The sequence below is a fragment of the Rhinolophus ferrumequinum genome, chromosome 6 (genome assembly GCF_004115265.2).
Source record: "Rhinolophus ferrumequinum isolate MPI-CBG mRhiFer1 chromosome 6, mRhiFer1_v1.p, whole genome shotgun sequence".
In the NCBI taxonomy this organism is placed as follows: Eukaryota; Metazoa; Chordata; class Mammalia; order Chiroptera; family Rhinolophidae; genus Rhinolophus; species Rhinolophus ferrumequinum.
This window is the reverse complement of record NC_046289.1, coordinates 51994665-52010996: the sequence shown is the minus strand read 5'-3', so window position 1 is coordinate 52010996 and position 16332 is coordinate 51994665. Positions and strand designations below refer to the sequence as shown.

General features: G+C 43.5%; 1 protein-coding gene across 17 annotated transcripts in view; it reads left to right on the top strand.

Annotated features, from left to right (window-relative positions):
• The window catches only part of TCF12 (transcription factor 12), a 390613-nt gene extending 381715 nt beyond the window's left edge, over window positions 1-8898 (top strand). For all 17 annotated transcript variants that reach the window (XM_033108034.1, XM_033108033.1, XM_033108043.1 and 14 more), the window contains 2 exons: window positions 2595-2748; window positions 5593-8898. In XM_033108034.1, coding sequence (XP_032963925.1) covers window positions 2595-2737 — 143 coding nt within the window. In that variant the 3' untranslated portion in view covers window positions 2738-2748; window positions 5593-8898. The remainder of the gene's footprint in view (window positions 1-2594; window positions 2749-5592) is intronic.
• Window positions 8899-16332: the final 7434 nt, after the last annotated feature.

Here is a 16332-nt window from a genome sequence, read left to right as displayed (position 1 = left end):
AGTGATAAATAGATTATTTCATGCATAACCGACCTACCAGTAAAGCCAGATACTTGCTCCTATTGTCTTAAGGCCCTTGAAATATCTGTAAAGGATAAGTGTAAATGACACCTATCTTCAAAGAGTTATAGACTACCTGCGATATTCATGAAGACTTTCTGATTATTGACAGCTCATCTAGGGCAGGAGCAGTTGTTCCTTGAACCTTCAATATCTCCTGTCACTTTACCAAAGATTCTTCTTCGATTGTGTCTTGACACCCTTTGTGTCACTCTGAAGATAGCAAGATAGCTGTGTTCAGTGGTCCAACTACGTACATCCTGTGCCACCCAAGATATTTTCTTCCCTGACTCTACTTATTTATTGTCAAGACTACTGCCTCTGTCTGGACTGTGAAAGTCTTGCTGTCTGGACAACAGTACTATTTCTGTACAACATCTTGCCTTCCCACAGTTTATTAGAGCTAGAGTCATTTGTGTTTTTAAAAACATTTTTTTAAAGATCGGAAGTACCTACTCTCAGATACATCCAAGCCATAAAAATGAGAACCACCCCAGTGTTTGAAAAAAGTTACGAACTCTACCATGCCTGGGTGGACCTTATTCATTTGTAAGATTTGACTTTGTAGTGGTTCCACTCAAGTACCTAGAATAGCAAAGCTGAATCTGAGAGAAGATCTAACATCTAGGTTCTTACAGCTGCCTAATAACTTTCTAGTCACTGTTATGGATGCTCACTTTTTCACACATTTCTGGAAAGCTCTGTATGAGGAGCCATTGACTAATTAATTAGAGTTTGAACAAAACTTAAATAAAATGAACTGTAAATTCGTCAGGGACTACTTTAATATGTATGAAGGCCTACCTTACTCCCACCCTCAGACTCTGGGCTTCAAAGCCAGAGCCTTTATTTTACGACTTAATGTAAAAACCTTGGGATCCACGTGAGACTCCTTACAAGGCACTCTCATGGCTGGCGATCAAACAGGCTTTCTAACCCGTCCTACAGCCCCCAATACTTGTGCCTTGTGTGTGGCGATCCCCTCAAAGTTTAATGTAGCCACTGTCCTTCCCTGGACTTTATCTCCAGCAGTTTTGAGTTGTTTTGGTAACCTGTTCACTTTTAAGAACTTTTTCATCGCTGCAGAGGCTGTACCCCCGCAGTGCCTGGGCCCAGCGGTTTCTAGAAAGACATACATTTTGTTTACATGTCTCCTTTAGGGTCTTGTCTGGGCTGGGATGGTGCTCCAACATTGTATCTGGCTACGCACAACTCAGCATACCTAGACAAGTGGTTATGCCAGGAGGGCAGTCACACCCAGGCCGAGCAGTGTATCTTGACAAGAGCCGAAGAGTAGCTTTTCTTCCAGGCCTCAGATTTTGCCAGAACACTTTTTGTGCCATGATACCCCACATACTAAATCCCATCTGGTCCCTGCCATTGCCACTCTAAGCCTTTATATTATCATGACTATAATTTTACCATTACAGTTTTACCAATCCTCAGCAGATTTCACATATTAACTTCATGTTTGTACGCTCAGCTTTACTAAAGATTAAATAACTGGTCAAACACTTCCCCATCAAACTCTTTCACGGGTCAGCGCTATCAGCTCACTTCTCTTCAGGTGATAATTTAGGGACAGCAGAACTATTACAATTTTGGTTTCCTCGTCTCTTAGTGAATTTGAAGATGACTGAACTAGGACAGTGGTTCCCAAATCTGGCTGGTTCCAGAATCACTTAGGGCTTTTTCATTTCCCAAATAAATTTCCAAGTCCTACACCCACTAGATTTTAATTTAGTTGCAATGAGATGGTCACACATGGTAGGTAGTCTTAACATATTCATTGATAATACTCTACTCCTTACTAAAATCGCATGAAATTAATAAAAGTGGCATTAACCCACAAGGACAGATGGAAGAGAAAACAATAGCAGATGAGAGAGCAAAAAATGTGTGAAAAGAAAGTAGAGTGCGGTAACTGACTTATTTAGACAAGAAGTTAAGTGGAGCAGGAATGAATACCAACAAGTAGCAGAACCTTTTGCCACACGCAGCCCCCAGCCCTGCCAGCCTCTCGCCTTCAGACATACTGATCATTAGAGGAGGCATCAGACCTAGAAAAGATGCCTGATTGGAGGTCTGCTATGGAAAAATTGGATCCCTAAGGATCCCTAAGTCTCCTCTCTACTTCACTGCTTCTGCCCTCTCTTCCCTTCCACTATAAGACAGGAGGAGTATTTTCCAGAAAAAATGAAATCAGAAAGGCTGCAAATCTGGAACACCAAGAAGGGCAGAGAATGAATGAGGCATGGAGATGAACAGTGAAACCCTCAGCCTGTGTCCTGCTTTCTTCCCTAATGCCGGCAGCAGAGTATATCAACCCCATCTTCAAGGAAAGTCGGGAGTTCTTTTCTAGAGAAATGACCTCCAGATTTAGGAATTCCTGAGTAGTAATGTCTCACTCTTGGATTACCATACAGTAAAACCGACAGAAAGAAAACATAACAGCAGTTTGCTCAGTTTAAGACCTAAGAGTCCCTGAGTCATAACTTGTGACTGTAATGACACAAATTATTTTCCTGTTTCAGAGAGGAATCTTAACCCCAAAGCAGCCTGCCTTAAGAGAAGGGAAGAAGAAAAAGTTTCTGCCGTATCGGCAGAGCCGCCAACCACACTGCCAGGAACCCATCCTGGGCTTAGTGAAACTACCAACCCTATGGGTCATATGTAAACATCAGCCAGGTAAGTGAGGGTATGAAAAAAGGTGTAAGGAAATCACCCGATTTATCTTAAACTGAGTTAGAACCTTTGAACAGGCACTGGTCATGGTAAAGTTCACGTGTTTACCTTTCTGTTGTATAATCAGAGAGCCAGGGTCATTTTATACCAAATCACTGTTCTCCTCTAAGTATGAGAGTATCCTGTGATTATTATAAAAAATTTGGGGTTCTCCTGTTCTGGATCATCATGTATACTCTACATGAATGTCATTCTGATGCAAGAAGAAAATAGTTCAATGACTCTTCCATCAAAAAAATTAGTTTGCTACCACTCATACTCCTCATTACTCAGAAATACTTTACTGTATCATAAACCAGTTTGCTGTTAACCATCTACCTCTTCTTTGCCATGAAATCTTTATATACAAGAGTTACTGCTTGTTTCCATTTGGTTCAATAACACACATTTGTAACATGCATCTTCCTTCCCTGGGAGCATACCAGTTGCACCTTCTGGAATCTACTAATGAATGTAAAGGTGTTATATATAATAGAACCAGAATGCCCTCTCTCTGGAATTTCACTTGTTGAAAGACTTTTTTTATCTTCCTCTTCGTGGACTAAACACAATTCACTTCCTTGTGGTTTGTTTTTTTTTTTTTTAACAAAGTGATAAAAGTAATACAAGGTTATTGCCCAAGTAGTTAATGTGAATCATCTTTTTCTTAACTATATACATTCACATTGTCTATATTCTAAGTTGTAAAGTTGTTATTTAGGCGGCAAAAATTAATATAGGCTGTAATTCAGTATTTTGATCGGTAACCCTTTGGCTAGCAGCATGGATTCATCGGCACATTAATAGCAGTAAGGAAGTGAATGGGTGGCAGGTGTGGAGCAGGAAAAAATTTTAAGTACGATTTTATTTGGTCAGCTTTGTGGCTGTCATTTTGAGCTGAAAGTCTGGAATTTGATAGAATATTTTGTAAACTGCAAACATTAGTCAATCACCCTTTCCTGAAAAATTTGGTTCCTACCACTTCTACATGTGTCCTTCCTAGGACCAAACCTGAAGATTTCATCTGGGGACAAGAAGAGGAATGTTGATGTAATTATTTAAGTCAATTATAATTCTAACATTAGCACACTGGAGAAAACTAAGCCACCGCCCCCACAAAAAACATTCAGCATCCTAAATAATCATTATGCATGTCAGAGAGACTTCCAGCAAGAGCCAGTTAACTTGCAGATCCTCTAAAACCCAAGCCATTTTTTGATATGCTGTGGAAAATACAGAATATTATGAAAAAAAATAAATATTTTTGTTCAAAAATAGACATTCAAGTTTTAAAATAAAAACATGCTACTATTTCTCAATGCAAAAGTGACTTTCTAAATTGGCAGATCATTTCAAAGAAGAGTAATAGAGGTAACTTCTTATGCTCATGTCCCGGGTAATCACCGGACTGTGAAAAGAATGCTTTATCTCAGAGCCTGTGTCCTTCCTTTCTCCCTCTCCCTCCCCCTCCCCCTCACCTCCCCCTCCCTCTCCCCCTTCCCCCTTCCCCCTTCCCCTCTCCCCCTCCTCTCACCCATTTGTTCTTACTCTCCTCCTAGCCTCTCTGGCTCTTTCCTTTCAACTCTCTCCCTACCTCACATCTCTCTTTACCCCTTCTGTTTACTTCCTGCTCTTTTACTGCTTCTGTATCTCATACTGCTTTCATATCTCTACCCTTATCTCTATAATGAGGAAATTCCCCCACTTAGATTAAAATTGAACCTTGAACGTTCTCACATGTCAAGAAGAGGTCAGGAATCCCCCCCCCCTTTTTTTTAAAGAAATATAGTAAATGCCCTTTGTTCCATTAGATTTTATAGGTTAATGTTTATTATCTTAAAATACGTCTTAAAGGTTGATAATTTCATAAAGGTAATCATCTGGTTTTATTTGATAACCTTCAATTCTTTATAAAACTAGATAGCAGATTAACACAAGCAAGAGACTAGGCAGCAGGAAAACAACTGCTAGCATCAAAATAGCTGATAAATGACCACAAAATGAATGACGTAAAAGCAGGAGAATTGAGCACCACATGATGTAAGGCAGGTAGCTCTGAGTGTCTGTTATCCATCCCTAAGAGCATCAGTCTGTTGTTACAGAACAATAGTGGTTATTGTTTAGTAAGGAAGTGAAAAGTATGATTCTTCCTAAAGCTATTTCCATCAAAAAAAAAAAAGGCTAAAATGGAAAATTTCAGAGGTACTGTGTACATTATATTGAGAACATAAATATGAAGAAAATTTTTACTATAATAGAGTAAAATTTTCTTAAAAATTCTTTGAGCAAACATTTATTGGGCACTACTGTCAACCAGGAACTGGGATAAGTGTGAAAATGAATACAAAGGGGTCCCTGCCTTCAAACTTTCCGTTTAAAGGAGATAGCTGTGAAGTACTAACACAGCATGATGGACTGGATTCAGCAATAAATGTGTGCTTTAACATTGTCTCCGCACTATGAAATGGATGAGTAGAACCTCAAAGCTCAGGTATTGCCAACTCAAATGTTGCCAGAATCAAGGTTTGCATAATTGTCACAGCTGTTGTGTAATCCTGTAACTTGTGATTCTGTAATCACATGATCTTTAAAAAATCTAACCACATACACCAAGTAAAACCATTTCAATTACTACTTGAAAGAAAGAAGCTCATTTATACATTTAGCAGACTGCTAATTTACTGTAAACCTGGGTATAAAGGAGGAATACCAACTTGTGTTTTGTTTTTTATTTTCTGGGAAGGTGTTTATTTTTAACGATGATGTCCTAATTGGTTCTGTTCTCTCCCTTGGCTCTCTCTGCCACAGTTCCAGAGTTATCAGTAGGCTAGATAGAAGGTGACCTCTCCTCATAAGGACTTGGACAACTCAGATTATCTGAAGACATAAACCTGATAGGAGGGAGAAGAAAAAACAAAACACTTGAAGCAAGAAACTCAAATGTAATCCTACGATCAAAGCAACTGGTCAACACTTCCATCAGAAGTGAAGACAGGAAGCCCATCAGATAGAACGAACGTCAGCCCATTGGCAACATATCACTTTGTTGCAAGCAGTGTGTCGCTTCTGCACAATCAGAGACTGTCTCAATCTCTCCACTCACCGTGGAAGTTGCCTTGTGCCTAAACTGAATTGACAAATGCATTGTAACTACAGATTTTATTTATTGTTATGGAACTGTAAGGTCTACACATAAAGGGAGAAAGTTGATGTGGAAAGCTGATCTACACTCAGCTGATGCCAGCATTCGTTAAAACTGTTCACGTGCAGAGAACAAAGCAGTGACAACCATTGGCCCTTAGCATTCCTGGCATACCTATTAGTGTCTTAAAAAGGAAGGGAAAAGTCTTTCGTTGCCCTCTCCTATCTTTTTGCCATATGAATAGTGTTTTCCATGAAATAGGAAAATATTACTTGGTATAGCATTTCTCTTGCTCATTTTTTCATTCATTTTTATTTTCTCTTTGTGGGTGTTATATTTGGTCTCTGAATCTGAGTAGTTTATGGTCACAGTCCAGAAGCCTCCATGTAGCCCAACGTGCTTTGCATACTTACCTTACAAAGATCAGCAGAGACCATCTGTGACCAGAGCCTAGCTAAGATTTTGAAAGGGGAAATTTTGTCCCCTGGATTTTCCCCCAAATAAATATTGCTTTATTTCTAATAATAACCAAGACTTTTCAAGCTTCTAGATATCATAGTAAAGCTTGTAATAGCAAAAAGTGTAAATTACAAGGAAAGAATCTACTATTTAGAAATTGCTTTGTTTTCCAAGCAGTAAGTACTACGTATAGTACTTGTAAAGTGTTAGCTATAAGTAAGCACAAAATGGATTTAAAAATACAAAGAAGATTTTCAGGCTGTGGTTATGGCGAACATAACAAAACTCAGTAGTCACCAAGGCAGGTAGTGTGATAAATGAACACACCACTCTGAGGCTAATTACTTAATGGAATACAAGAGCAATGGTCACCCATGTTTCCTTATCCTAGCCTTTATTTCTCTGTCATTTGGATGGCTGGTCAGTAGGGAGAAATTCAGTGGGTGATTTAATCAACTGCAAACCATCTGCCCCTGTCCCGAGAAGATGAGCCAGATCAGCATTGAACCAGTACTTGTCAGTCCATCTTAAAGTGTGCATTAAGGCACCCTGTGTCTCTAATTCTTAAGAGTTGTTTTTTAAGACATAATAATAACTTCAAACTTCCATGAAATCTGTCTTCCACCGCAACAAGATCTGGGAGAGAAAAACATGCTAAACGATGTTGACTTGGCATAATAATTCCGCCAATATCAACAGCGGCAGTCCGCACACAGAAGAAAGGACCCAAATCACTATGTAACGTAAAGATTTCTGTTAATCTGAAAGAACAAAAACAAAACAGAACGTCAGATCCTCCAATCAGGACAATTCCTAACAAATCAGTCTTTTGTGAACGTAGTGGACTTTTTTGGTTACTTTATTTTGCATATATCCTCCAATTACATCAGATTCTATCTGTGGCCTTGTTCTTCATTTCAGTGTTAATCAGCTAAACAGAAATTGTTGCTTATGATGTGTGAGTGAACATACGCCACTGCCTGGCCTTTTTTTCTTCAGAGCTTGTTGTCTTTTTCGCTATATTAGACTTTGCAGTATGCCCAGAAGCTTTCCTTCATAAAATAGAAAGAAAAAAACATTTGGCTTATTTTTCACTGTAGCTAGTCTTTTATACAATAATCTTGTAAGAAAATTTCTTGAATTCTAAATATTACTCTTTCTAGATTTTTGAAATCGAAAAGTTTTCAGTAAAAAGTTTCTTACTTTATTTTATTATATTAGGTAGTAAAAATGTAGGGTTATTTACCATAACCTGTTCATTAATATCAGAAATTTACAATAGCATTTTAAGACCATAGTAGGATTCTAGCATACCGTGTAGTACCTATGGAGTATTGTAAGAGCTAATTGTCCGAGATGAATTGCTTCTCATCTTGTTCTCCAGTTTCCATTGTTGGTTTACTGCAGATTTGTATCCTGTGTCAAATTTAAGGTATTATTGATAAACCTTTCAACCAGCAGCAAGAAGTTCAAAATTTTTTCTGTCACTGTAACAGAAAACACAATATGTATATAACATTTATGTAGCAATAAATGTGCCATCTTTTTTTAACATAGTAAGCCAGTGAGTTTTTTACATTCCTCTCTCAAAGAATAATGCATTTTTTCCTCCATCTCATTCCTCCCAGAAATGTCCACACTGCTTTTTTCCCCCAGCTTTCTTGAAATATAACTGACATATAATATTGTAAAGTTTAAGGTATACAGCACAATAATTTGCTATATGTATATGTTGCAAAATGATCACCACAGTAAGGTTAGTTAACACATCCATCACCTCACATAGTTGCGTTTTTGTATGTATGGTGAGAATTTTAAGACCCACCCTGCCTTTCCTGTCTGCATTATCTGCGACATTATCTGCCTGGGAAACCTGGCAGGACAGAATCAGACTTGTAGAAATAAGTTGGTAATCAAGTCTGTAGCTTCTCTGAGATGTGTGTTTCTCCTCTTTCTCTCTTTATTGATAGAGGCCTTTTAGCCTCTCCCTGAAAGTTGACCAAACATCAATTAGTAGTTAAACATCGACTCATTTGCAGATCTAGAGAAAAACGAAGATGGAAAAAGACTCAGGTGAGGCTTTTCAAATCAACATCCTTCAAAGCACTTTCACATGGTGTATGTCCCTTTTCCCACAAAAAAAGCCTATGTTATAATTAGGGAATGGTATTCCTTACTGTTTTTCAGATAAAAAGTTCTGCTTTCATCCCAGTTTGCACACACACCACCACAAAAATATGCATAGTGATTAGCGATGAGGACTTCATGCCAAGCGAGAGCCTGAGAAAAACAGTGGACAAACTTCCTGTGGGGCCTGTGTGTGATACCTGTGGTCGTTATCACACCCTCTCGGCATCCTGGCAGATTGCTTCTCTTGGTGAATTCTGAAGTCCACTGTTCACACTGGAGGCCCAACGGATCATTTTAGTAATGGTGGGATTTGGTGAAAGCAGTTAAACATTTTAGTTTGATTTTTCTTTATACAAAATAATAAACTAAGTTAAAAGTTCCATCCAAGAAGAAACTACAGAATATTAGAGCTGAAGTGGAATCTAGAGACCATCTCATTAACCATCTTATTGATAGATTTATAAAAACAGGCCCAGAGAGGTTGTTTGTTTCCAAGAGAACATAATATCTAGTAACAACAGATCAAGACACTTAAAACTTTTCCCACAAAATCTCCCTGCCTTTATTTTCTTTGTCTACTGATTTTTTTTTTTTTTTTAATTGGGGGAACAGTGTTTCTCCAGGGCCCATCAGCTCCAAGTTGTCATCCTTTGAACTACTTGTGGAGGGAGCAGCTCAGCTCAAGTCCAGTTGCCATTTTCAATCTCTAGTTGCAGGGGGCACAGCCCACCAACCCATGTGGGAATTGAACCGGCAACCCTGCTGTTGAGAGCTTGCGCTCTAACCAACGAAACCATCCGGCCGCCCTCTCTACCAATTTGTAAGCCCATTCTATTTAGTGGCTTTAATTTTTCTACTACTTTATTTTTCTTTCATTTTTCTCTTCTCTAGTTAATGTATTTTTTGTTCTATGGAAAGTAATATATACATCACATCGTGTGAGAGTGTGTGTGTGTGTGTGTGTGTGTGTGTGTTAAAGGTTAAAAGAGTATTAACTTTGGCATCAAACAGTCCTCAATTCAAGTCCAAGCTCAATATCCAATTAACTCCATTTCCTTATCTGAAAAAATGGAGATACTAGAATTGTTTTAAGTATTGAATGAAATAATGTATGGAAAGCTCTTACCATGGTTCCTGTCACATAATAAGTACTCAATAAATGGCAAATATTTTTTAAAATAAATAGTAGCTTTCCTTATAACCAGCTCCCAGGATGATTCCTCTTCAGCCATCCTGTGACAGGTAAATGGTGGTAAAATCCACCCCAAGAAGCTGTCAGCCCATCTTTGCAGGAGTCTACATTCTTTTGGGGCGATCCAGTTTATTTACAGTGCCCTCCTATGGCTACATTTCATGAGGACTTCTTTAAAACTTCCTGTTTCAAGAGTGAGGCCCAGTCACACTGTGTGGGTTGGTAGGCTCCTGAACGTGGGTCCTCAGGAAGCAGATGCCAAGGTGGGTGGATGTGCAGGGGATTTACTGGGTGTAGTTTTTATGGGAAACAGAAGGGAAAGGAATCAGGAGTAGCCGTCGCCTTCAGACCGTGCTGCGGGGCTGGCATCTGTGGAAGAAGGGGAGAGGGAGGATTAGAGAGGAAGAGCCTCAGACTGCCCTGGAGTTCTGAGAAAGTCCCGGGCTATCCAGTGGGGTCCAAGAAGACTGCGCATAGAGGGGCCCTGTGTTGGGCAGAACGGGTGAGGTGCTAACGTCCCTGTTGTGGTCAGTCCTTGTTGGGAGTCACCTGGGAAGGTGGACCTCAGTGTGAACACTGCAGCAAAGGTGCTGCACCTGAAGGCAGACAGTTCAGGGGACCCCCCCCCCAACAGGTTATCCCTTGAAGGGAGACCTCAAAGGGAACGCCTCTGAGTAACACCTTTTTGTGACTTCCTACAAAACTGGCAAAACCAAACCAAAGGGTCTTCTGTAGTTGCTGAGACCGTAGCTGACCTTGGGCTCATCAGCATTTCAAAAATTGCTCTTCTTTCTCCCCTGGCATTCTGTGGTCAAAGCACAGCTACACGTTGTCAGGAAGGATGAGTCCCGTTCCTCCCACACCTGCATGGGCTACAGGGTGGGCTGCACCCCATGCAGGGTCGGGCCGAGTCCCTGAGTCACGACCTGTCTTTAGTGTTGTGTTCACAGGACATCGTGGTCACCCCGGTCAGTGATGGCCCACAGTCTTTGTGGCCACCTGAGTTTGGAAGGCCTCATGTCCTCCTAATTTTGGGTGGTTTTCCCAGCCCCAGAAGCTCTTACCTCTGCCCTATATGGGGACATGTGCATGGGAGAAGAAATATCTTTCCTGGCTTTTTCTTTCCCTGTTTAATCACTTATTCTGGAAGAAGTGATGGGAGAAGAAATATCTTTCCTGGCTTTTTCTTTCCCTGTTTAATCACTTATTCTGGAAGACAACCTGAAAGGGTGTTTCTGTTCCCTTTGGCCTAGACCTACAGTCTCTTCCCAAAACTGATAAGGAATACTGCTGCATGCTTGCCAGGTTCTCTTTTCTCACTCTTGAGGATCAATGTTCCACTGGACAGGGTCCCTAGCTGAAGCTTCACAGGCTCGCTGATCCATTTTATCCTTAGGCACTGGAAGCAACACCCACGGCCTGCTAACCTTTCAAAGCCTGTGAAAATTTTGCAACCTGAAAAAATGTTATGGTGCGAAAAGGTAAATCGCAAAAATGAAATTCATTTCGAAAACGATTATAAAAATCATCTCAAATTTTTCACAGCAAACTAAAATGTTTAATGTGGGATTTAAGCTCATTTTGATACATTTAACTATGATGACAGAGGCTAGGACTTTCAAAGGCTTTACAACCATCCTGGTGCCTTCAATTCCACAGTCTGTTATCACTTTCTCTTCTCTGGTTTATTGACAGTCTTCTTGAGAAGAAATACAACTGTGTCTTCCCCTCTGGAGGCAAGGACCATCTCTAGATCTCTGAAGAGCTACTCTGCCTGGGCCCGGAGGACCCAAAGGCAGCATGGATTTTTTAGAAGCTCTCAACAGGCCACTTTTCCCCTGCTCCCAGGGCCTGGGCATTCCTTCCTTAGTCCTTGACAACCCTAGGAGACGGCTTTTTGCTTTCTCCCATGTCCTTGGCCTTTTGCAGTCCCGTTTCCCGCAAACCTGAATCTTCTCTCCTGGACAGTTGGTGACCCTTAGTCTTTGTGAGCCTGCGGTGGTAGCCCAGTGTTGGGAGCAGGCCATGGCCGGCTCTCTGGTCAGCCAGCAAGCAGGACCACGTTGTTCCGAAATACACCCAGCCATTCGCCATGATGGCTTTTCTCCATCGCCTGAGGACTCCCAGTAACCACTCTCAGTGCCCAGAGAAGCTGGCTGATGTGTTCCGAAGCAGCACAGTCATGAAGCTTCAGCCTGCCTTGGGGGGGCCAGCTCACACTCAGGAGGCAGCTCCCCTGACACCTGCCTCACATCAGGCCCGGCCACCACACCCACTCGTTGCAGGCCTCCCCCAGGCCATCCTGCCTCCTCCTCATTAAAACCTGTGCTGAAAGGAGCAGGATTGTTTTTCAGACTCTCAGCAGTGAGTTACTGATCAATACTGATAGTGCAAGGACCTTGACCTCACCCAGGGCTGGCAGAGATTAATTAGCTTGATTCCCAAGCATAATCCTAATTAGGCATAGGAAGAAAGGAAAGAAAACACAAAGGAACTATTCTTCCCCAAGAACCAGCGGCCTTCTGTCCAGGGGTGGAGGAGGAGCCGGAAAGAGGAAGAAACAGGGAAACCTGTCCCAGCACCTGAGTGTTTCCTGCCTGGTCCAAGCCCAGGTCATCAAACGTGTGGGCACAGACAATGGTGAGGAGGGGTGCCTTCCTACTAGGACCGCATGTTTGCTTTGCACCCTGCCTAACGAGAGTTAAGCAGGAGGTACCTCCTGCATCATCGGAAATACTGCTCTAGGCTTGCTCAGCCACCGGGGGAGAAACAGCTCCATTGGGCTAGGGGGAGAAAGGGTGCAAGGGGAGGGGGTGACCGCCCTGAGACCTGAGGAGAAATAGTGAAAGGAAGGGGGGTAGGTGAGGAGCAGGAGCTGTCTTGCTCTATTACTGGCATTTTCTATTACTTTCCAGTCAGGACTGTTGGCCCAAATGGCTCTTCATTGGTGGTGGGGAGGGTAACGGGACGTAGAAGGGACTTCCGACATAGCAGCCATGAGATTTGACTAACCCACCTAACCACTCTGAGCTTCAGTTTCCTTTTCTATAAAATGGGGATAACTAATAAATAATACCAGCTCACATGATGGTTATGAGAACTGAGAAATTCAGAGGTTTATGGCACATAGCAGGCACTTCCTAACACCCCCTAACGAAAACAAGTCAAGGGAACAGGAAATCAAAAACCAATGACTTGCACACCTACTGTTTATGCACCAGCACAGACTGAATAGGCCTGACAGTGGGACAGGCACTTGCAGACTTTGCCATCACTGAGGTCACAGTGGCGTGTGAAGACCGACTAGTTAGAGGAGTTGCAGACAGTGTGACCAGGGAAATACAGTGGACTTGGGTACAGAAAGGCAAGGATCCTGGCCAGGGGCTGACAGGCAGGGCGGGGGTGCAAAGAAGGCTGCCAGGAAGAAGTGCAACACCCCTGTGTCTGACCGGGAACAAGGAGAGAGAGAGTTGAAGGCCTCCTCGCTGATGCTGCGCTCAGGAGAGTTAGTAACAAAAGGGAGGGAGTCTCTGCGTCTGCGGTCCACCCCCAACCACCCCATGCTCACACCCACACCAAAGTGTGGCCCCTGCTCCCTGCTCCAGTCTCTACTCAACCTGTGACCTGTGTTTGGACCCTGATCCAACCAACGACAAAAGTACAGCCATGAGACACTTGAGGAAATTTGAACACTGGCTGGACACTTGATGGTATCCAGAAAATAATTGTTTACAATTTTAGATGTGATATTGTGGTGGTTTTCTCAAAGTGCTTGCCTTTTAGAGATTCCTACTGAAGTGTTCACAGAGGGAGTGAGGGGTACAGGGGGTGTCTGGAGTTAACTTTAGCATAATCCACTGGCGGACAGCGGTGACGGGGAGGTTTCGATGGAACAAGAGGCAGTGGGTTGATGGTTAATTCTGAGTGATAGATTTGTGGGGATGCATTATTCTCTTTACTTTTGTAGATGTTTGACATTTTTCATGATTGAAAGATGAAAGAAAGGAGAAAGGCAGCTAGGAAAGGATGAAGGGAGGCAGAGACGGGGAGGAAAGAAGGAAACAGTCTGCTCGTGTGCACCTCCTGAAACTCTCCCCTGATCGCCACATTGGCAGGGGGAGAGCAGGCCGTTTTTGCTTGGGCAGAGCATTGAAGCCCATGAGGGGACAAGTGGGGCATCCAGGGAGCAGCCCCAAGCTGTAGCCCCTCTGGGGAGCAGCCCACACCATGGAGACACACGGCAGGACAGGTGGTACACATGACATCGGGTAGCGAAGGGTCTTGGGCCCAGGAGGGAGGCCTTAGAAAGGAGACCGTTAATAGCTGTCGCGAAGGAAGCTATGTGAGCCAGCTTCCCTTCCTAAGGAAAGGGTGGCAGGGTCTTTGGAGGTGGGTGGTGGGGAGCGTGTCCCAGGATCAGAGTGATTTTCTTTTGAAGGAGAAAGAAAGCCTACTGTACCCCCAAGTACCAAGCAGGTGGTATCTGGAGAAACAGGCAACTCAAGGCAGTTTTGTGGTCTGGAAATTGGAAGTATCTGTTCCCCCACCAGCTGGCAGATGGCCCTGGTCTAGGGCCTGGGTCTGCCCCCACCAGGGCAGAGCTGCCCCCACGTGCCTGCCTCAGGGATGCATGACCAGACCGTTCCCACTTTGCTGAGCTTCTCCAAGCTTCCCAGCAGGACTGAGAACCCTACAGCACTGACCCGCTCCCAGAGGAAGGGCTGTGTCTCTGTGCAGCCTGCATGGGGCAAAGACTGTGTGGGAGGGACGTGTCCAGATCTGCCTGGGACGCTGCTAATGGGGAGAAAAGAATCTGCCAACCAGTGTCGGCGAAAGTGGATTTTGCAACAACCTGGATGATGTTAAGTGCTTGGGGGGCCTGGGATACCAAATGTTTAATATTTGGAAAAGAGGCTGTCTAAACAAAATAATTAGGAGGCTCCTTTGTAGTGATACGAAAGAGATGAATTGGGTTTATCCGACATCAAAGGAGAGGAGATACAATGGGGAAGAGGCCCCTGGGCAGCGTGGGCAGGGCGGGAGTGGAGACTGCAGCAGTCTCTGGGGTGGGGAAGGCTTCCCCACTGTGTGCGTTTTGAGGATTGCTTTGAAGCACCCCCCCCCAATAAAACTTTCGCCCACTTATTTAAAATGCTTCCTAAAACCTAGCTCCCCCAAAGCTGCCTTTTCACAAGCGACGTTTACCACCAACCAGGAGAAACACAGGAGCCTGCCCCCAAATGTTTGTGGTTGTGAAGGGGGTGTTCACAGACTGCCCCCTTCTTCAGGCTAAACCGAGGACATCAGGCCCTGCCATTGGTGCAGTCCGGCAAGATGGGTGAGCATCCTGCTTCTGCCCCCACTGACTGGCAACCCCTGGGGGAGGCTCTTAGCCTCTCAGCATAAATGGCCTTGCTTGTAAAATGGAAATGATAACCCCTAAATCACAAGGGTGTGGTGCCTAGGGAGAAAGAGAACTTGGAGAAAAGGAAGCCAGGGGGTCCCCTGGATGGATGGAGTCTGTTGGGTGCAGGAAGAACTAAAGCAGTCACCACAGAGGACCTATTTTTTCCTAGACCCCAGCAGAGAGCTGGTCAGTGGCACTGCCCTCGGCAGCCTCCTGGCCTGGGGCTGACCCAGGGCTGGGCACCAGCTGCACAGCCTGCCAGCCCAAGCTGCCATTTTGGGACACAGATTCATTTAACCCCAAAATTCAGTGGGTCTACATCTCAGCCTCACATTTTGAAGTGTTTGTGGAAGAAGTGATATAATATCTGGGATTTATTTTTTAAAATTTTAGCCAAAAAAAAAAAAAAGAATGTACAGACTAGATGAAACAAGAATGTCAGAATATCGATAGTTCTTGAAACTGGATGAAGACACATGAAGATTTATTGTTTTATTCTTTTGTGTATGTTTGACATTTTTCATAATGAAAAGTTCATCACAAAAATAAATTTCAGGCTCTTGTAGCTCCAGTTCCCTAGCAGGCAGAGCTGAAGCTGAGCTCTCTCCCGCCTCTCCCTCCCTCCAACATTTGGAGTCTCCCAAAGTGGCAGGCACCACACCAAGTGCTTCAGAAGACACAGAGCTGACCACAAGGCAGACCAGCGGGAGAGCAAAGAAATTACAAAGCAGCACGGGGTGTGCTCCCCGGGAGGCAGACTGGGGCCCTAGACTTGAGGGAGCAGTTAACTCAGATGAGATTTAGGAGGACCACAGGAGGACCACAGACCTTGGCTGGGGGCTGCAGGGGGAATTCTCCTGGACTGTCTTCACTTACAAGCCTGTCAGACCCTGAATTTGACAGGAGGGGCTGCTGAGGTGGCTACTGTCTGCAGATATTCCAGAGTTAAGATCGAAGGCTTTAGAGCAGGGGTGTCCAAACTGCGGCCCACGGGCCAGCTGCGGCCCGCGATCCATTTTTTATTGGCCCACAGCAAATTCCAAAAATATATTTAGTTTACTTAAATAAACCAGGTGAGGCAATACGTACGTCACCTCGAGTGAGTGGCCCGGCTGTTTGTGTATTTTACCGCATATGGCCCTTGGTGAAAAACGGTGAAAAAAGTTTGGACACTGGGCCGGCCTGGTGGCCCAGGCGGTTGGAGCTCCGTGCTCCTAA